This window comes from Ochotona princeps, chromosome 19 (genome assembly GCF_030435755.1).
Source record: "Ochotona princeps isolate mOchPri1 chromosome 19, mOchPri1.hap1, whole genome shotgun sequence".
Taxonomy (NCBI): Eukaryota; Metazoa; Chordata; class Mammalia; order Lagomorpha; family Ochotonidae; genus Ochotona; species Ochotona princeps.
This window is the reverse complement of record NC_080850.1, coordinates 17,847,594-17,863,430: the sequence shown is the minus strand read 5'-3', so window position 1 is coordinate 17,863,430 and position 15,837 is coordinate 17,847,594. Positions and strand designations below refer to the sequence as shown.

Genomic DNA, 15,837 nt, shown 5'->3' with positions numbered 1-15,837 from the left:
ACCTGCTGGGATCCCTTAACACTGTCTGGGTGTCATGGCAGTTCTTGGAGCCATGTCTCCTCAGCTATCATGGGGAGAGAGTTCATCCTGGCCTGTAGGCTTTAGAGTTCTGTGCTGAGTCCCAGGAAGGGTCACGGACACAAAGTACTTGATCCACTATGAAGAGATCTTCAAATGTGAAAGGTGCAGATGCGGGGCACCTTGTGCCAAATTGGCATGCCTGCCTAATAACCCGTTTTATTCTCTACAAGGAGTTGGGACAGGGCAAGGTGGAGAGAAATGTGTGGAGATCTTTCAGATTCTCCAGAGTCTCCTCATTTATCCCCTTAGTGTGGAGTGCAGAAGCTGCCACCATGACCACCCACGTGACGCTGGAAGATGCCCTGTCCAACGTGGACCTGCTGGAAGAGCTGCCCCTTCCCGACCAGCAGCCATGCATCGAGCCTCCTCCCTCCTCCATCATGTACCAGGTAACGCACTTGGCACGACACCTCTGAGCTTCCTGAGAGGTCGTGCCCTGAAGGCCCAGAGAAGGGAAAGGCCGCCTCCAGGAGGTGAAAGGTCATGAGCTGATGGAGTCCCTGCACCCTCCCGGAGCTGAGATGAGCTGGTCAGTGCTCACCAGCATCCCTGCCCTGCCCCCAGGGAGGGCTTGTTGATCTGTTTTAACCCCGATTACCTTCCCAGTGGTTCTTGCAGCCACACTAATCAAGGCTTTGGCAGCCCTGACCTTATGAATAAAATATCGCAATTTAGAAGCCTCTGGAGCCTGCCTGGGTAATGGCTTTTCCTTCATGTATATGAGAGGAGTGCTGGCCTGGAGAAGTCAGCACAGTTGCTTGCTTTGGCTGAAGATGAGCTCTTGTGGTAGAGAAAACAGCGTCCTTCGCTCAATGCCAGGATCCCATGGGTGTGTGGGGAGGCAGTGGCGGGGGTCATGCCCGCTGCCGAAGCCAGCCCTGCAGATAACCCCTGGCCGGACGTGCCAGGCGAGTAGGCCGCAGAAGGAAGGAATGTGCTAACTTGATTTGTTTGTTGTCGTTGAATTTGACCTTCTGAAAGTTCTTGGACTGTTAAGTAAATCCCAATGTAAGTCACTGTGTACTTTCAGATTTACTCTGTGATTAGATTTATTATGCTTAAAAGTTCAGTTCATAAACTTGGCCTATTAATATCTTTTAACTTGGATTCATTTTTTGGTTATATTGAATATCTTACATTAATTCAGAGAAGTAGAAATAAAAAGTTAAACATAGAAGTATACTTAAAGGTTCCTTCTCCTCTCTACTTTGTAACAAATGTGCATGTGTATATGGGTTTTTACCAAAAGGAAATTAGATATATTGATCCACGAGTTGTCCTTTTAATTTAAAACCTGTTACGGCTGTTTTGCCATGACAAAGCTATAGTCCTGCAACATTATACTTAACCACCTCACGGGTATATTCGTATGTACTTAGCCTATTACTGATGATGGACATTTGGGTTGTTTGCACTTGGTTTTTGTTTGTTTTGAATCACACAAGAAAGCCAAAGTGATCATTCTTGTACCTGTACGTCTGCTGGGCTGATGGAATGTGGCCCTGCCTTGCAGCAGCTACTCGGTCACGGTCACATATGGCTGAAGCATTTCCTTTGGAGGCTCTGCTGAGCGAGCCTTGTCACTGACGGCCTTGGGTGAGGGGGCTGGTGCTCTCATCAGCCTGCTGCTGTGCAGGGGGTTGCGAGCAGGAGTTGGGGTTAGGGATGAAATAAGAGGGGACAGGGCAATCAGTTTTTGCAGGGAGCTTGTGATGGTGGGCAGCTGTTTGCTCCCCAGCCACCCAGCCAGCCACCTTGGATCTGTTTCCTAGCGACCAACTACCCTTATCTTGCAATTCCACAGGCTAACTTTGACACCAACTTTGAGGACAGGAACGCGTTTGTCACAGGCATTGCAAGGTACATTGAGCAGGCGACAGTGCACTCCAGCATGGTAAGTCACTGTGACCCATGAGTGTGGACCTCCCCCTTCTGGGGCATGGGAGGGCCGGGGAGCAGCTGCTCCTGCCAGAGCCAGTGTCCAGCTACCCACCCTCCCCATTCAGACCCAGCTGTTTGTGCTCATGCTCCTGCCCAGCTCCATCTCCTCTCAGGACCCACGGGACACACTGGCACACTGGCTGCACAAATCCTGGTTCTTGTGAGGGTCCAAACTCATCAACTCATTTCCCTGAGTATCTGTAGCTTTGGGAGTGAATCGATTAGATCACAGTAAACGACCAGAGAGTAGAATTTTGTCACTAGAGCGTAGCAAAACCTTCTTCAGGAAAGGGAGTGTAGCTTCAGCTTGGGCATGACAGTGATGGGCTGGAGGAAGCTGTTGGCCTGAACCACTCACAAGTGGACGCAGGTGAGTGGAATCACCATCTAGCGTGCGTCACCGTTCTGTGCAGAATCATCCCCTACCCTCCTGGGAGGCCCTTGATTCTATTCCCAGACAGCACTGGAATTTGAAGAGTTCCAACTTCCTTGCTCATGGCTCTGCCTGTGACTCCTTAGATCCTTCTCACTGGAGTTTTGAATAAATACAGTTCATTCCTTCAGTGGCTCTTGAGCTATATGGCTGTTTGACTGCTGGGCCAGTCCACAAAGTCACATAGGTGCAGCTATCTGAATTCTCCATAAGAGAAGTGGGAAATAGACAAGCTTGCTGCCTACCAGGCACCTTCTCCCATGCAGCTGTCTCTGTCATTGTCGATTTAGTCCTCATACAAATCCTGTGAGGTGGACATCATGATCATTGTGCATTTCACGGATGAGCACAACCAAATGAGCACGTCCAGGGGCCTGCCACTTGTGTGTGACACTGCAAAACCCAGGTCTGTCTGACAACAAAACCTTTGCTCTAGACTGCTCTTTGTAGACAAATCAAAATGCGTGAAGGGTAGGTATCATGATCACAGTTCAAAGCTCTGTGTTTTTAAGGGGCTTCTGGGGTAAGGGAGCCCAGTTTGACAAGGGAGGTGCTTTGGAGCAGGGCCTTGGAAGAGAATAGGGATGCCTGCCATGGACATCACATTCCCAGGTGGATCATCAGTCCTATCACAGTCCTGGGACTTGCCAAGGAATCATTTACACCCATTTGAGGAATGGGAAAATTGAGGAATCAATACACAAGTTGCTCATGATCCCACAACTAGTAAATCAGTCTAGGACCCGAACTTCAGGGTTGTGTCCTCAGCCTGCTGTCCGTCTGCTGTACCCTTCTGTCTCATATGCTGAGAATGTAGCAGAGATGAGGTGGGGAAGGCAGACTAGGGAGGGAACACGGGGCAGCAGAGGGGAAAGAAGGTGCAGGGACTTCCAGGTATGGAGCGAAAGGTACATAGATAGCACTTGCCTATGGCAATTCTGGAAAATCAAATAAGGCTTAGTGCCTGGCTGTACCGAGATGCCATGGACTGGACAGTGCAGAAGTGTATTCACTCTCAGTTCTGGCGAGCAGAAGTCCAAGAGCCAGGCATCAGCAAATTCGTTCTCCCCCGACCCTCTGCACTCCCTGCAGATGGCCACATCTTTCTTACCGATTGCTCGCGTGATTCTCTGGCACCCATCTCTCTATCCAAAGTCCCTGCTCTTAGGAGGGTGCCAGCTGATTTGGATTGGGGCCCACCAATGGCCATGTTTGTACTGAATCCCATGTTTCATTACTATTACTATTAATTTTAAATTTACAAAACAAAAATTGTGAGGTAGTACAGTAACAAGCTTCCATAGATTGCTCACCCAGTTTCCCCGCTAACATCTCATGGTAATTTGTACAGCTTCCTATATTTTTGTAATAAAAATTGTGTTTATCCCTTTCATCCCTCTCAGCCTCTAGTAATGAACATTCTGTATTCAGATTGAGTTTTGAAAAAAAATTTATCAGGAGGGGGCTGGCCCAGTGGTGTAGTAGGCTAACTGCTGCCTGTGGTGCCAACATCTCCTTAAAGGCACCAGTTCAAGTCCTGGCTGCTCCACTTCCAATCCAGCTCTCTGCTAGTGCCCTGAGAAAGGGGCAGAGGATGACCTAAGGCTTTGGGCCCCTGCAACCACATGGGAAGCCTGGAAGTTTCCTCTCTCCCAGCTTCAGACCTGCCCAGCTCTGGCTATTGTGCCCATTTAGAGAGTGAACCAGTGGACGGAAGATCTGTCTGTCTGTCTCTCTCTCTCTCTTTCCCTCTCTTTCTGTAACTCATCTAAGTAAATAAATCTATTTTTTTTAAGATTTATTTATTTTTATTACAAAGTCAGATATACAGAGAGGAGGAGAGACAGAGAGGAAGATCTTCCGTCCGATGATTCACTCCCCAAGTGAAGCCGCAATGGCCGGTGCTGTGCCGATCCGAAGCCGGGAACCAGGAACTTCTTCCAGGTCTCCCACATGGGTGCAGGGTACCAAGGCTTTGGGCCGCCCTCCACTGCTTTCCCAGGCCACAAGCAGGGAGCTGGATGGGAAGTAGAGCTGCCGGGATTAGAACCGGCACCCATATGGGATCCCGGGGCGTTCAAGGCGAGGACTTTAGCCGCTAAGCCACGCCGCCGGGCCCGTAAATAAATCTAAAATCTTTTTAAAAATCCCCAAGAAGGAAATCTCATTCACACTTGCCACAAACAAGCAAAATATTTCAGAATATATTTAATCAAATCAGTGAAGGGTCTCTACTATGAAAATTATAAAGCATTGATGAAAGAAATCATTGAGAATACAAACACAGAAAGATATCTCTTGGACATAGTCAAGGCATTCTATCAAATTTTCGTATCTATCTACAGTAATCCATATATTAATACAGTCTCTATCAAAATAACAGTGGCTTTCATTACAGAATTGATATGGAATCACAAAAAAGCCAGAAAAACCCAAGTGATGCTTTAGCAAAACACAAAAGAAAAAACAGGGTGGAGGAATTATAATATTTAATTTCATAGCATACTACAAAGCTGTAACAAAGCTAAACCAGCACAGTACTGGCATAAAAACTGGCACATAGAGCAGCAGGCCTGAGTTGATCCACACAGATGCTCAGCCTGCCACTTGACAGAACTGCCCAGTCTATGCACTGGATGAAAGAGGAATTCCTCAGCAATTAGTGTTGCCAAAGTGCACGTCTGTTGTAAGCACATCTTAAAAGGCCCTGCGTTGCTGTCACTTTGCTTTTTGTCATGAACAGCAGGACACCCACAGGCCTGATCTTGGTTCTCTGTGGTGTCAAGGACAAAATGTTACTAATTTTAAAAGATCTCTAAGAATTAGAATTATAAGTTGGCCATGACATTTACTTTGGAAACAGACTGTTATAAGTAATAAACTCCAAACTAAATCTGATTGCAAACTGATAAGATATTATAAAGTGGATAGGAGAGGTGCACTTAAAAATAAATCACTACTGATAAACGTTTCTATAGTACAAATGTTTATAAAGAGAAATGGCCACGTAATGTTTCTGTTACATTTTTGAGGTACACTCTCTGTAACCTGGAGCCATTCAAAGCGTACAGCTCAGCAGTTTTTAAACACATGCACAATGTTTTGCAACCATTGCCATCCCCGGATTTCCCTCACCCAGGGAAATACCCTAGACCTGTTAGCAGTCACCCCCAGTTCCTCTCCACATTCCCTTGCAACTTTTATTATGCTTTGTGTCTGTATGCATTTACCTAGTTTGAATATTTCATCTGCACGAATCACCCAATATGTGGTCTATTGCACTCTCTTTGGCAGCACATATACTAAAACATGTGGCCTGTCACTAGCATGTTTTCAGGGTTCATCTCTGGTGCTGCATGTACCAATACTTCAGTCTTTTCATAGATGAGTAAGATTCCATTATATGGCTAGACCAGTTACCCAGCTATCAGTTGATAGGCATGTGAGTTATCCTAATTCTGGGGTCACTGTGAATAATGCCAGTACAGAGATCTGTGCTATATGCAAATCTTAACTTCCCCCAAGTTTCTGTGTGGATGTAGGACTTGAGTTCTTGTGGATACACATCTAGGAGTAGAGTGACTGGCTGTGTGAAGTGGGAGCTCCACGAATGACATTTTGTACTATTGGCTGTTTTCATAATGTGTTTTATAGATCACTTAGTACACATCCATGTGGCTCCTATTCTCATGACGTTCTAGGAGAGGATTAGCATCATCCTGCTTTAATAGATGAGTAAATGGCAGGTTTTGGGATATGTGATTTACTGCAGCCTGAAGAGCTAATAAGTGAAGCAGCCGGGACTTGAGCCCACATATTTGGACGTTGAGTTTCGGGCTCTCTCCCAGGACCCGGCACCCCATGACATGAGTCATCTCTGCCTTCTCCGGGTTCCGATTGCTGCTGTTGCCAGTTTCCCCATCTGCTCTGCCTGTTATTTTTTTAAATTAATATTAACCATTTTCCTGCTTATGGAATCTGAAGGCTTTTTCAAAAAGTGTGTGGAAATGCATTGGCATGAATATATTGTGCTTGGATTTCACATTTTGCACCAAAATAAACATCTTTCAAGTTAATTTTTTCCAAGGATGTTTTGAAATACCTCCCTAGTAACAAAAGCCCTTATAGAAGTGCAAACATTATATTACTATATCACAATGGCATAGATCGTGTGTACTGGTACTATCATAGTTCTAAACTGTATATATTAATAGACTAATCCAACTTCAGAAAACTTGTTCTTAGTTTGCATATTCTACCAGCATTTTTTTCCACTGTGTAACAATATGCCTTTATAATTATTTCTGTTTGTTGACTTGTCTACTGAACATACTCTCTTGCTGCTGATTTTCTTTCTAACACTACCAGGGTTCTCATGTTGTAGGCCCAGGAAGGAGCCTGAGACTGCATTTCCAGTATGCCCAACAGGGGATGCTGCGTGGAGAAGCACAGGCGAGCTGGCATCGTTGCTCCCTGCTCAGGGTGTTTTTGCTATTTCAGAATGAAATGTTGGAGGAAGGTCACGAGTACGCGGTCATGCTGTACACCTGGCGCAGCTGCTCCCGGGCCATCCCCCAGGTGAGGCTGTCCTCGCCCTGCGTCGCACCCACGTGGAGTCTGAGCACCCTTCCCAGAGAGCTGAGCTGCTCTGGGTGACAGAGACTGAAGCAGGGCCTGTTGACCACGTGGATGCCATACAGAGAGCTTCCTTTAAAACTGATGACAGGCACCCTTACCCAGGCACTGGAAAGACATTTTGCACATGTTGTCACTCAACATCAATGCATGCTCACTGTGTGATGCACAAACCATGGCAGAAGAGTGTTAAGTCAAAGACAAGACGATCATGCCCGACCCACCTCCCACCACAGCGTAACCACCATCAGCCCTTTGCAGCATCCTCTTCTGATCTTCACCCTGGCAAGAGTGGCATTTTGTCCATTGTTATCACTTTACTAGTGGGCTGTTTCTTATTGATAGTATTTTATTACTTATTTCTACTTAGTTAATTACCGACATTTTTATGTTGTCATAGTTTTTTTTTATTACCCTCATTGTCATTATCATAACATCAATACATTCCATTGTTAGACAACCAACAAACCACAGGTGCGTAAGGTAAGCAGAAAACTTCTGTCCCCGTCCTCCTAATCCTGCTCTTCCGAGGCAGCTGCTGTCAACAGCTTGGTTTGCAGTCTTCCCAAATTCTCTATTGTATATAAACGCACACACATTGTTTGGTTTTGCTTAACAAACATAAGACCTGATGATGGTTACTGTTCTGTGGCTGCCTTTTTCATATTAGTGCACATAAACCTGATTCTTTCCAGTTTTTCCTAATGATATTGTGAGGCTGTATGATCTTTTCCCTATTGAATCACTGAATTAATGGGTATTCACTGGGTATTGCTACTGTTTTAAGAATCTGGACAGCAGCCTGAGGAGTCCTTGCACTCACCTTCACCCCTCTGTCAACTCCTTGAGCAGTCTTGATGTTGCAAGAGCATCACCAAGTGGCAGAGTAAATGGGCTCACAAATTACATCGGCCAACGTTGGTATGGGATGGCTAGGGGGGCTCAGCCAGGCCTGCCCGGAGCAGTGGACACACGTTCTCTGCAGGGAGTCTGGCCACCCCCAACCCAGCAGCAATAGTGCAAAGCTTGGAAGAGCAAGACCTTGCAGAGTAGCACAGATACGCATGTGTGTACATGGCCAGGGAACACAGCCAAAAAGGGGAGGAGGGTTGTGGTTCCTTTTGGGCAGTCAGTCCTAGGGAGCACTTCTGTCCCCTCCTCTCACACAGGTGAGTGTATCATTACCACCGAGAAGGAGGGTGGAAAAGGCCCTGTTGCTGTAACTCGAGGTGTTAAACTGTGACCGCGCAAAGCAAGGTGTGCGAGTGTCCCTTCTGTGCTTCCCAGGTGAAATGCAACGAGCAACCCAACCGGGTGGAGATCTATGAGAAGACGGTGGAGGTGCTGGAGCCAGAGGTCACGAAGCTCATGAAGTTCATGTACTTTCAGGTGAGAGGTGCAGGCTGGGTCTGCACCTGCAGATGCTTCTAGATGCTGGGGTCTGCTTGGGGAAGACCCCTCAGGAGGCAGTGTGGGAACTGGGATCTATGCATTGAGGGAGGCTGACGTGTGATGATCAGGAGAAAGACCAAGGCCCAGGGGTCCGAAGGAACCTGGCGTGTGGAAGAAATACAAGGGAGCCATGAAGGCCACAGGGTGGTGACAAGGAGTCGGAGGTAAAGGGTGACACCAGAGACTGGGAAATGAGACCCTGCTTTGGGTGTCCACATCCCGTATTCAGCTGCCTGACATCGAGTCTCACCTCCACTTCCACTCCTAGCTTCCTGCTGAAGTGTACCCTGCAAGGCAGCAGCGGTGGCTCGAGTGGCAGAGTGGCTGCTGCCAATATCGGGGACTGGATGGAGTTTCTGCCCTTGAGCTGGCACAGCTATGGCTCTTGTGGGCATTTGGGGAGTAGAACTGCAGATGGGAGACTGGCGCTCTCTTCGCTCTCTCTCTCTCTCTCTTTCTCAGGTAAAATGAACTTAAATAAATTTTTGGAAATTTTCTTTTAAAAAAAAAACTTATTTATTTCTATTGAAAGAGTAGCTATACAGAGAGTAGGAAAGACCAAGAGAAAGATCTTTCATCTGCTGGTTCACTCCCCAAGTAGCCACAGCAGCCGGAGCTACGCCTATCTGAAGCCAGGAGCTTATTCCAAGTCTCCCAGCTATTGTGCCAGTCCCTCGACATTTTTAAGTAAGATTGGAGAGAGAGGCAGGGACCTCATCCTGTAGGGTACTGACGTTATTCATGTGCCATGGGAGGCCAGGGGAGACATTTAGTGATATGATGTGACCTGAGGTTTGGCAGCAGTGCTCTGGCTGCTGTGGTCAGCAAATGGGTGAAGACCAGGGAGAGCTGCTGGCGGCCTGGAAGCGTGGTTGTTTATAAGAAGGAAGAGGGCAGGAGGGTTCCGTGAGTGCTGGTGGGACAGAAATGACAGGACGGGAGGGTAAGCGAGGAAGCGTGTGGCACAGTGCAGGGTGAGTGCAGGGCCAGTCTGCAGCCTGGGCTGAGCGTCTGTCACATACTCTCTGACTTCTGCGTGTCCTGCTGTGAACTGAGCTTTGTCACTAGGACCCCAAGCATGGGTCAGTGTTCTCCCTGTGCCCAGTACCATGCTGGCACCCACAGGTGAGAAGTGGCACAGTGTGGGAGAAGGTGCCATGGAAGCCACACACACAGCCCTAAGCAAAGAGCGCTGCCTGCCGAGGCTGGGAAACCCAAGGTAGACCCCTGTTGTGCCTCTTTCACCTGCGCCTGTTGTTTTTTTTAATATCTATTTGCTTTTATTGGAAAGTCAGATTTGCAGAGTAGAGATACAGAGAGAAAAATCTTCCATCCATTGATTCACTTCCCAAGTGGCCACAACAGCCAGAGCTGAACCGATCCAAAGCCAGGAGCCAGGAGCCTCCTCTGGGTCTCACATGTGGGCTTGGGGTACCAAGGCTTTGGGCCATCCTGTAGTGATTTTCCAGGCCACAAGCAGGGAGCTGGATGGGAAATGGAGCAGCTAGGCATGAACCAGTGCCCGTATGGGACCCCAGTGGATGCAAGGCAAGGACTTTAGCAACTAGGCTACCACGCCAGGCCCGCCTGTGTGTTCTTTAATGTCTCTGCCACCTGGAGATTTCCTGCCATTGCTCATACCAGCTTCGTAGAGCTGTTTTCTGGGAGCTTAGCATCTCTTTAGGAGGCAGATTCATGAGGGAAAAGCTAGCCAGAAACTGAGCTGTAGGCTTTCCTCCCAGCAAGAGGGTCAGGGTCGGGAGTGTGGCCTGCAAGGCAGCTGTTAGCTACATGGGCTGTTTCTGTTCAGACAGCAAAGTCAATGTCTCAGTCGTGCTGGGCGCATCTCGGGTGGCCACAGGAGGTGAGCAGGTGCCTTGCTGGCAGCACAGGCACTGTCCATGCAGAAAGTGGCCTGGGATGGACACTCCACGGAGGAAGCGTGACGTGGCCTGTCTTTGAAGGGGGGCAGTGCTCAGCTGGCTGAGTGGGGCTCGCTCTCATCTAAGCAGTCGTTTCTCTTCCCCTCCTCTTCCTTCTTCCCTCCACACCTTCTCTCTCGCTCGCTCTCCTTTTACTGTTTCTGTTCCTTTACTTTTCTGAATTGGCAGCCCTTGTTACACTGTGGCATTCACGCATGCGCAGCGGGCAGCTCGCCAGCTGTGGTACACTCACCGAGTTGTGCATCTATCACGAAGATCAATTTCAGGAGAAAGTCTGTCTCCCTTAGCTGTCCAGGTCCTTCACCACCTCTCACCTCAAGTCCTGGGCAACCACAGTCATTCCTGTGTTTTGTTCTGGGCATTTCACAGAAATGTGGTGGCACAGTGTGTGAGCATTGGTATAAAGGCCACTCAGTTTTATCCCTTTCTATGACTGAACACCGTTTGCTGCATGTAAGTGCCATGCTCCATTTCCCTATTCATCAGTTCACAGATGTTTGTTTCCATGTTTCCATTATGATCCAAACCTGAACACGCTTATGCAAGTTTCTAAGGTTTTCTTTTCTTTCCACCTTTCATGTTGCAGCCTCCTAACTGCTCTCCCACTGCTGCTCTCGGCTCTATACAGTCAATTCTCCCCACAGCAGCCACATGACCCCTTTACAGTCGAGTTCAGGCCATCCTGTCTGTCCTGCTTCAGAACCTCCCCTTTGCTGCGTGCTGAAGCCCAAGCCTTCACAAAGGCGTGCAAGAGCCATGACGCTGGTTCCTGCTGACCCTGACTCCAGCTGCTAGACTGCAGCGACCGCCCCTGGAACGCACCTCGGGACGTCTGCACCTGATGGGCACACCCCCCTCTTGTCCTCACGCTCCTCTCCTTCCCATTCCAATTCCTTTCCTATGAGTCACTTCTGGGTGACTTTCTCTGATTCTTCTGCCACCAGACCCATTCCTTCTTTTTTTTTTCCTCTAGTGCACCTGTCACATGGTCCAGTCTCACTGGAATATAAGCTTCTTGGGGGCAGAATTTTTGGCAGGATGTTTTCTCCTGTGTCCCCTGGCATGTGGTGGACACTGAGTAGCTACTCCTGAGTGACCCTCTTTCTGTCTCTCAGCCTACCTGATGGTTGGTGCCTGCTACTGTCCAAGGTGCTGAGAATCCAGCAATGAATGATGGAATGCAGGCACGGACAGAGCAGTTCGTGGGTTTGACTCATGTGGGTGTAGGTCCCAGGCACCCCTCTAGAAGTCAGCTCTAGGTGCAGGGCTTCTCTGAGAAGGACTGAAAGACCCATCTGCCCTTCTCTAAGTGTCCGGGCTTTGATGTGGACCCCTCTGAGCCTTGACCTTGCCTGCACCAGGGAGCATGGTAAGCAGGCCCTGTGAGCTGCCCGTGCTTACTCACTGCCCCTCCACCCGCAGCGCAAGGCCATCGAGCGGTTCTGCAGCGAGGTGAAGCGGCTGTGCCACGCTGAGCGCAGGAAGGACTTTGTCTCCGAGGCCTACCTCCTGACCCTGGGCAAGTTCATCAACATGTTCGCCGTCCTGGACGAGCTGAAGAACATGAAATGCAGTGTCAAGAATGACCACTCCGCCTACAAGAGGTCAGCGCCCCTCCTGTCCTCCCTGTCCCCAGCCAGGTCCTGCTTCCCAGCTATCGGGTTCATTCTCTGCTCTCCTTCTGCAGGATGCTTGGGCCCGTGTCAGTGTGGCTCGAAGAATAAGGGCAGAACTGGGTCTCTGAAAAACTTGATCTGAGCAGAGCTGTGGAGCTCAGATGGGATCAAACTGTCCTCTCTCCCCTGCTGGGGCAGCAGGGCACTCTGTGCCCTGTGGGAGCAGAAAGATGGTCATAGATGGTTATGGGAGAGCTTTCCTAACAGTGCTAGGAGGCCTTCTTACAGTGCTTGAGGCAAAGGAGATGAGCTGGCTCAGGTGTACCTGCATCCTGGGTACTCAGGGGATGACGTTAGCCTGGGTTTCTTGTGCTCCGTCAGCTTCAGGCGGCTCCTCCTGGGTGGCCCGCAGCTGCCCGACTGTCCTGGCAGCCACTGCAGCAGCCCCAGCTCCTGAGGAAGGACAGGTGCTCTTCTGTCCACCTAGGTTTGGCGAAGTCCCAGAGAGACTCCCAGTGGGAGCAGCTTGGGCCCTGTGCTAATGCCAACCCTCGCTCTGATGAAGCAGTGCCCGCCCCTGCGCTCCATGTCAGCTCACAAGAAAGAAGGGCCGAGAGATTGGGATGCAGCCACTCTGAAGCCGGGCAGTGTGGTCCAGGCAGCAAATGTGGACTGCATTGGTTAAGTTCTAGGCAAGCTCCAAGTGGGTGCATCTCTTGGGAAGGATTTCTTGTCACTGATGGAGTAGAGGTTCTCCCTGAACCTCTCCCTCCTGGGTCTCCATGGTCACTAGAAAAAACAATAGACCAGCTCTTACAGCTCTGGTGCCCAGTAGACAGAACCCTTCCCCTGATGAACAAGAACAAGAAAGACAACTGCCCAAGATTTTGCTGCTAGCTCAGAGCGTAACTCCTTCCCCTAAAGTCTCCCCACTTGTGGCCAGCTGCTTCCATCAAGGCCACACCAGCAGAGGCCCTAAGCAAGGCAAGTGTCTCGTGTCCACATCACAGTTCATGGGGATGCAGGCTGCTTCCCTGCCAGGCTTGGGTAGGACATGCAGACAAGTGCGGGTCTGTCTGTCTCTCTCTCTCTCTCTCTCTCGCTGTAAGTGTCATTTGAGTTGCCTGGTGACTTATAAGATTACTTAGACTTAGGCTGTCCTTTGCTTCAGAAACAGAATAAAGAGCAAGCCCCTGTCCTGATCCCTTGTGTGTAACAGCTTGCACAATTTCCTGGGGACCCCAGCAAGGGATGCTTCTCTCGCCATCTGACTTAGCACTCCTGGCTGGGTGAGAGGACGCTGGTTGCCCTTGAACCCGTAAGCCCGAGTTAGGGAGCTTGTCAGTGCTTTCTTGCCTTGCTCATTGTAGGTGCAGGTATCACAGGGCTGTCAACAAGCCCAAACAAGTTGGATTCACTGTCTATCTCCTTTTCCACTAGAGTGGCCCGTGACATTCAGAGCTTGTTCCCTCGGGGGCCAGTGTCACCTGGGTTAGGAGGACAGAGGAGCTTGCAAGGTCAGCTGCCTGGGCCTTACCTGACCTCTGTATTTCAGGGCAGCCCAGTTCCTCAGGAAGATGGCAGATCCACAGTCCATCCAGGAGTCACAGAACCTCTCCATGTTCCTGGCCAACCACAACAGGATCACACAGGTAAGCTCATCCTGTGCTCAGCAGTTTGGGGGTGCAAGGGGTGGGCCCTGTGTGCAAGCATGTTTAGCCTGTGTTTAGTATCAGTGCATGGGCCCTGCCCCACGCGAGACTGAGATCAGGCTGCAGGCCCTGCTGCCCGCTGCAGCTGGCCTTTGCGCCTCTCATTCCTTGGCTTCTAAAAGCCTCAGCCAGCAGCTCCGGGCCCGCATCCAGGCAGAGGTTGTGGGTGTGTGGTCAGGTGCTAGATGGGCTGCTTTCCTAACTCCATTTCACCCCGACCTATGTTGAGGTCCCGGGCAAAGTCCAAGCCTCAGCTTCCCTCTCTGTAAAATGTCTGCTGTTTGGAGCTCTGAAGGAGGCCACCTATGGCAAGCAGTGAGGCACTGTGGAAAAAGCCCTTAGCACTCAAATCCTGCCAGTCCACAGGCGTGTAGGAAGGCACGGCTGTGGTCACTTCCTGCCTGCCCTTTGTCGGCTCCTCCAGTTCTTCCTGAGGCAGTGTGACCAGCAGGGTCTCTGCAGGTTCCAGCTAAGCAGGAATCAGCAAGAATGCTGCAGGGGCCGCACAGCACAGAGAGGGCCTGCCTTGTCTGGGAGCGTTCAGAGCCCAGGGGTGGCGGGGTCTCTTGCGCTCTGTTAACTACAGAGGGGTGTCCCACACCCCAGGAAGCAGCAGCAGTGCCCTCCCTCCTTCCCTCTGGGCACTCCATAGGGTCTGGGGTGAGTTCCCCATCAGAGGAGGCATGTAACAGCTCCGAGCAGCCTCTGTCAGGGCTCTAAGCAGAGGACCTGGGCGCCAGGTGCAGGTTAGCACACTGGTTCCTGTCTGCCTGGGGCCAGCTGTGATGCCTGGCCAGTCCCTGGGGACCCATTACCCAGCTGGGGGCCTTCCCGGGTGGCATAGTGGTGGTGCCCAACAAGGCCTTGCTGCCTAACTGGAGGGTGGTCTGGCTGGGCAGTGTCTCCATCAGCAACTGGAAGTGATCCCGGGCTACGAGGAGCTGCTGGCTGACATTGTCAACATCTGTGTGGATTACTACGAGAACAAGATGTACCTGACCCCCAGCGAGAAACACATGCTCCTCAAGGTGAACTCAAGCCAGGGCCGGCCTGCCCCGGCACCCACGCCCCGCCCTGGCACCCACGCCCCGCCCTGCACCCACGCCCCGCCCCGGCACCCACGCCCCGCCCTGCACCCACGCCCACCCTGCCCTCCTGCACCCATGCCCCGCCCTGCTACCTGCACCCACGCCCCCACCCTGCCTTCCTGCACCCACGCCCCGCCCTGGCACCCACGCCCGCCCTGGCACCCATGCCCGCCCTGCCCTCCTGCACCCACGCCCCGCCCTGCTACCTGCACCCACGCCCCCACCCTGCCTTCCTGCACCCACGCCCCGCCCTGGCACCCACGCCCACCCTGCCCTCCTGCACCCACGCCCGCCCTGCCCTCCTGCACCCACGCCCCGCCCTGCTACCTGCACCCTGCCCCTCCACCCACGGCCCCCGCATCCGCTTCCTGCAATGTGCCCTCCCACTCCTGCGTTCTTGCTGCCTTCTTTTTGAAACCATTTTACAGGTAGTACTTCTTTTTCTTCCTTAAACGTCCCTATAGACCTTGCTACGCACAATCCTTTGAGAGCTTCATCTTTCCTTTACTATGCCATGTTCCCTTTGAAAGTGTCATCGAAAATATCCCTTCAGTGTCATTTTCAGCGGCTACCAAATGTCCCATTGTATGGGGACACGGCTGCTGAACGCATCCCGTGCTGTTGGACATCTGTTTACCAAACTGCAGCGAACACCCTGGAAGTGCAGCCTCTGTGTGATTCTATTGGTCAAGTTAAACAGGCAGAGAAATTCCCAACTCAGACGAGGCAGAAGCTTCAAGCTTCTACTGTTTCTCCGAAGGGGTCACCGTTGTTTCAGTAGCCCACCCGTCTCACTCAAGGGTTGTGAAGCTGTATTTGTGACTGTAGCAGATCTGAAATAGAAAAGCGTAGGAAAAAAAATGTTCATCTCTATCTTCCCACTCAGAGATAACACTTTCAGATTTTTAATATGTGTCTTCTGATTTTATTCTGTGC

At 50.6% G+C, this 15,837-nt stretch overlaps 1 protein-coding gene across 1 annotated transcript in view; it reads left to right on the top strand.

The window, feature by feature from the left end:
- The window catches only part of CYFIP2 (cytoplasmic FMR1 interacting protein 2), a 111,266-nt gene that overhangs the window by 26,930 nt on the left and 68,499 nt on the right, over positions 1-15,837 (top strand). The window contains exons 2-8 of the mRNA XM_058677749.1: positions 331-470; positions 1,886-1,975; positions 6,956-7,033; positions 8,378-8,479; positions 11,908-12,089; positions 13,657-13,753; positions 14,713-14,841. Of these exons, the coding sequence (XP_058533732.1) occupies positions 354-470; positions 1,886-1,975; positions 6,956-7,033; positions 8,378-8,479; positions 11,908-12,089; positions 13,657-13,753; positions 14,713-14,841 (795 nt within the window). The 5' untranslated portion in view covers positions 331-353. The remainder of the gene's footprint in view (positions 1-330; positions 471-1,885; positions 1,976-6,955; positions 7,034-8,377; positions 8,480-11,907; positions 12,090-13,656; positions 13,754-14,712; positions 14,842-15,837) is intronic.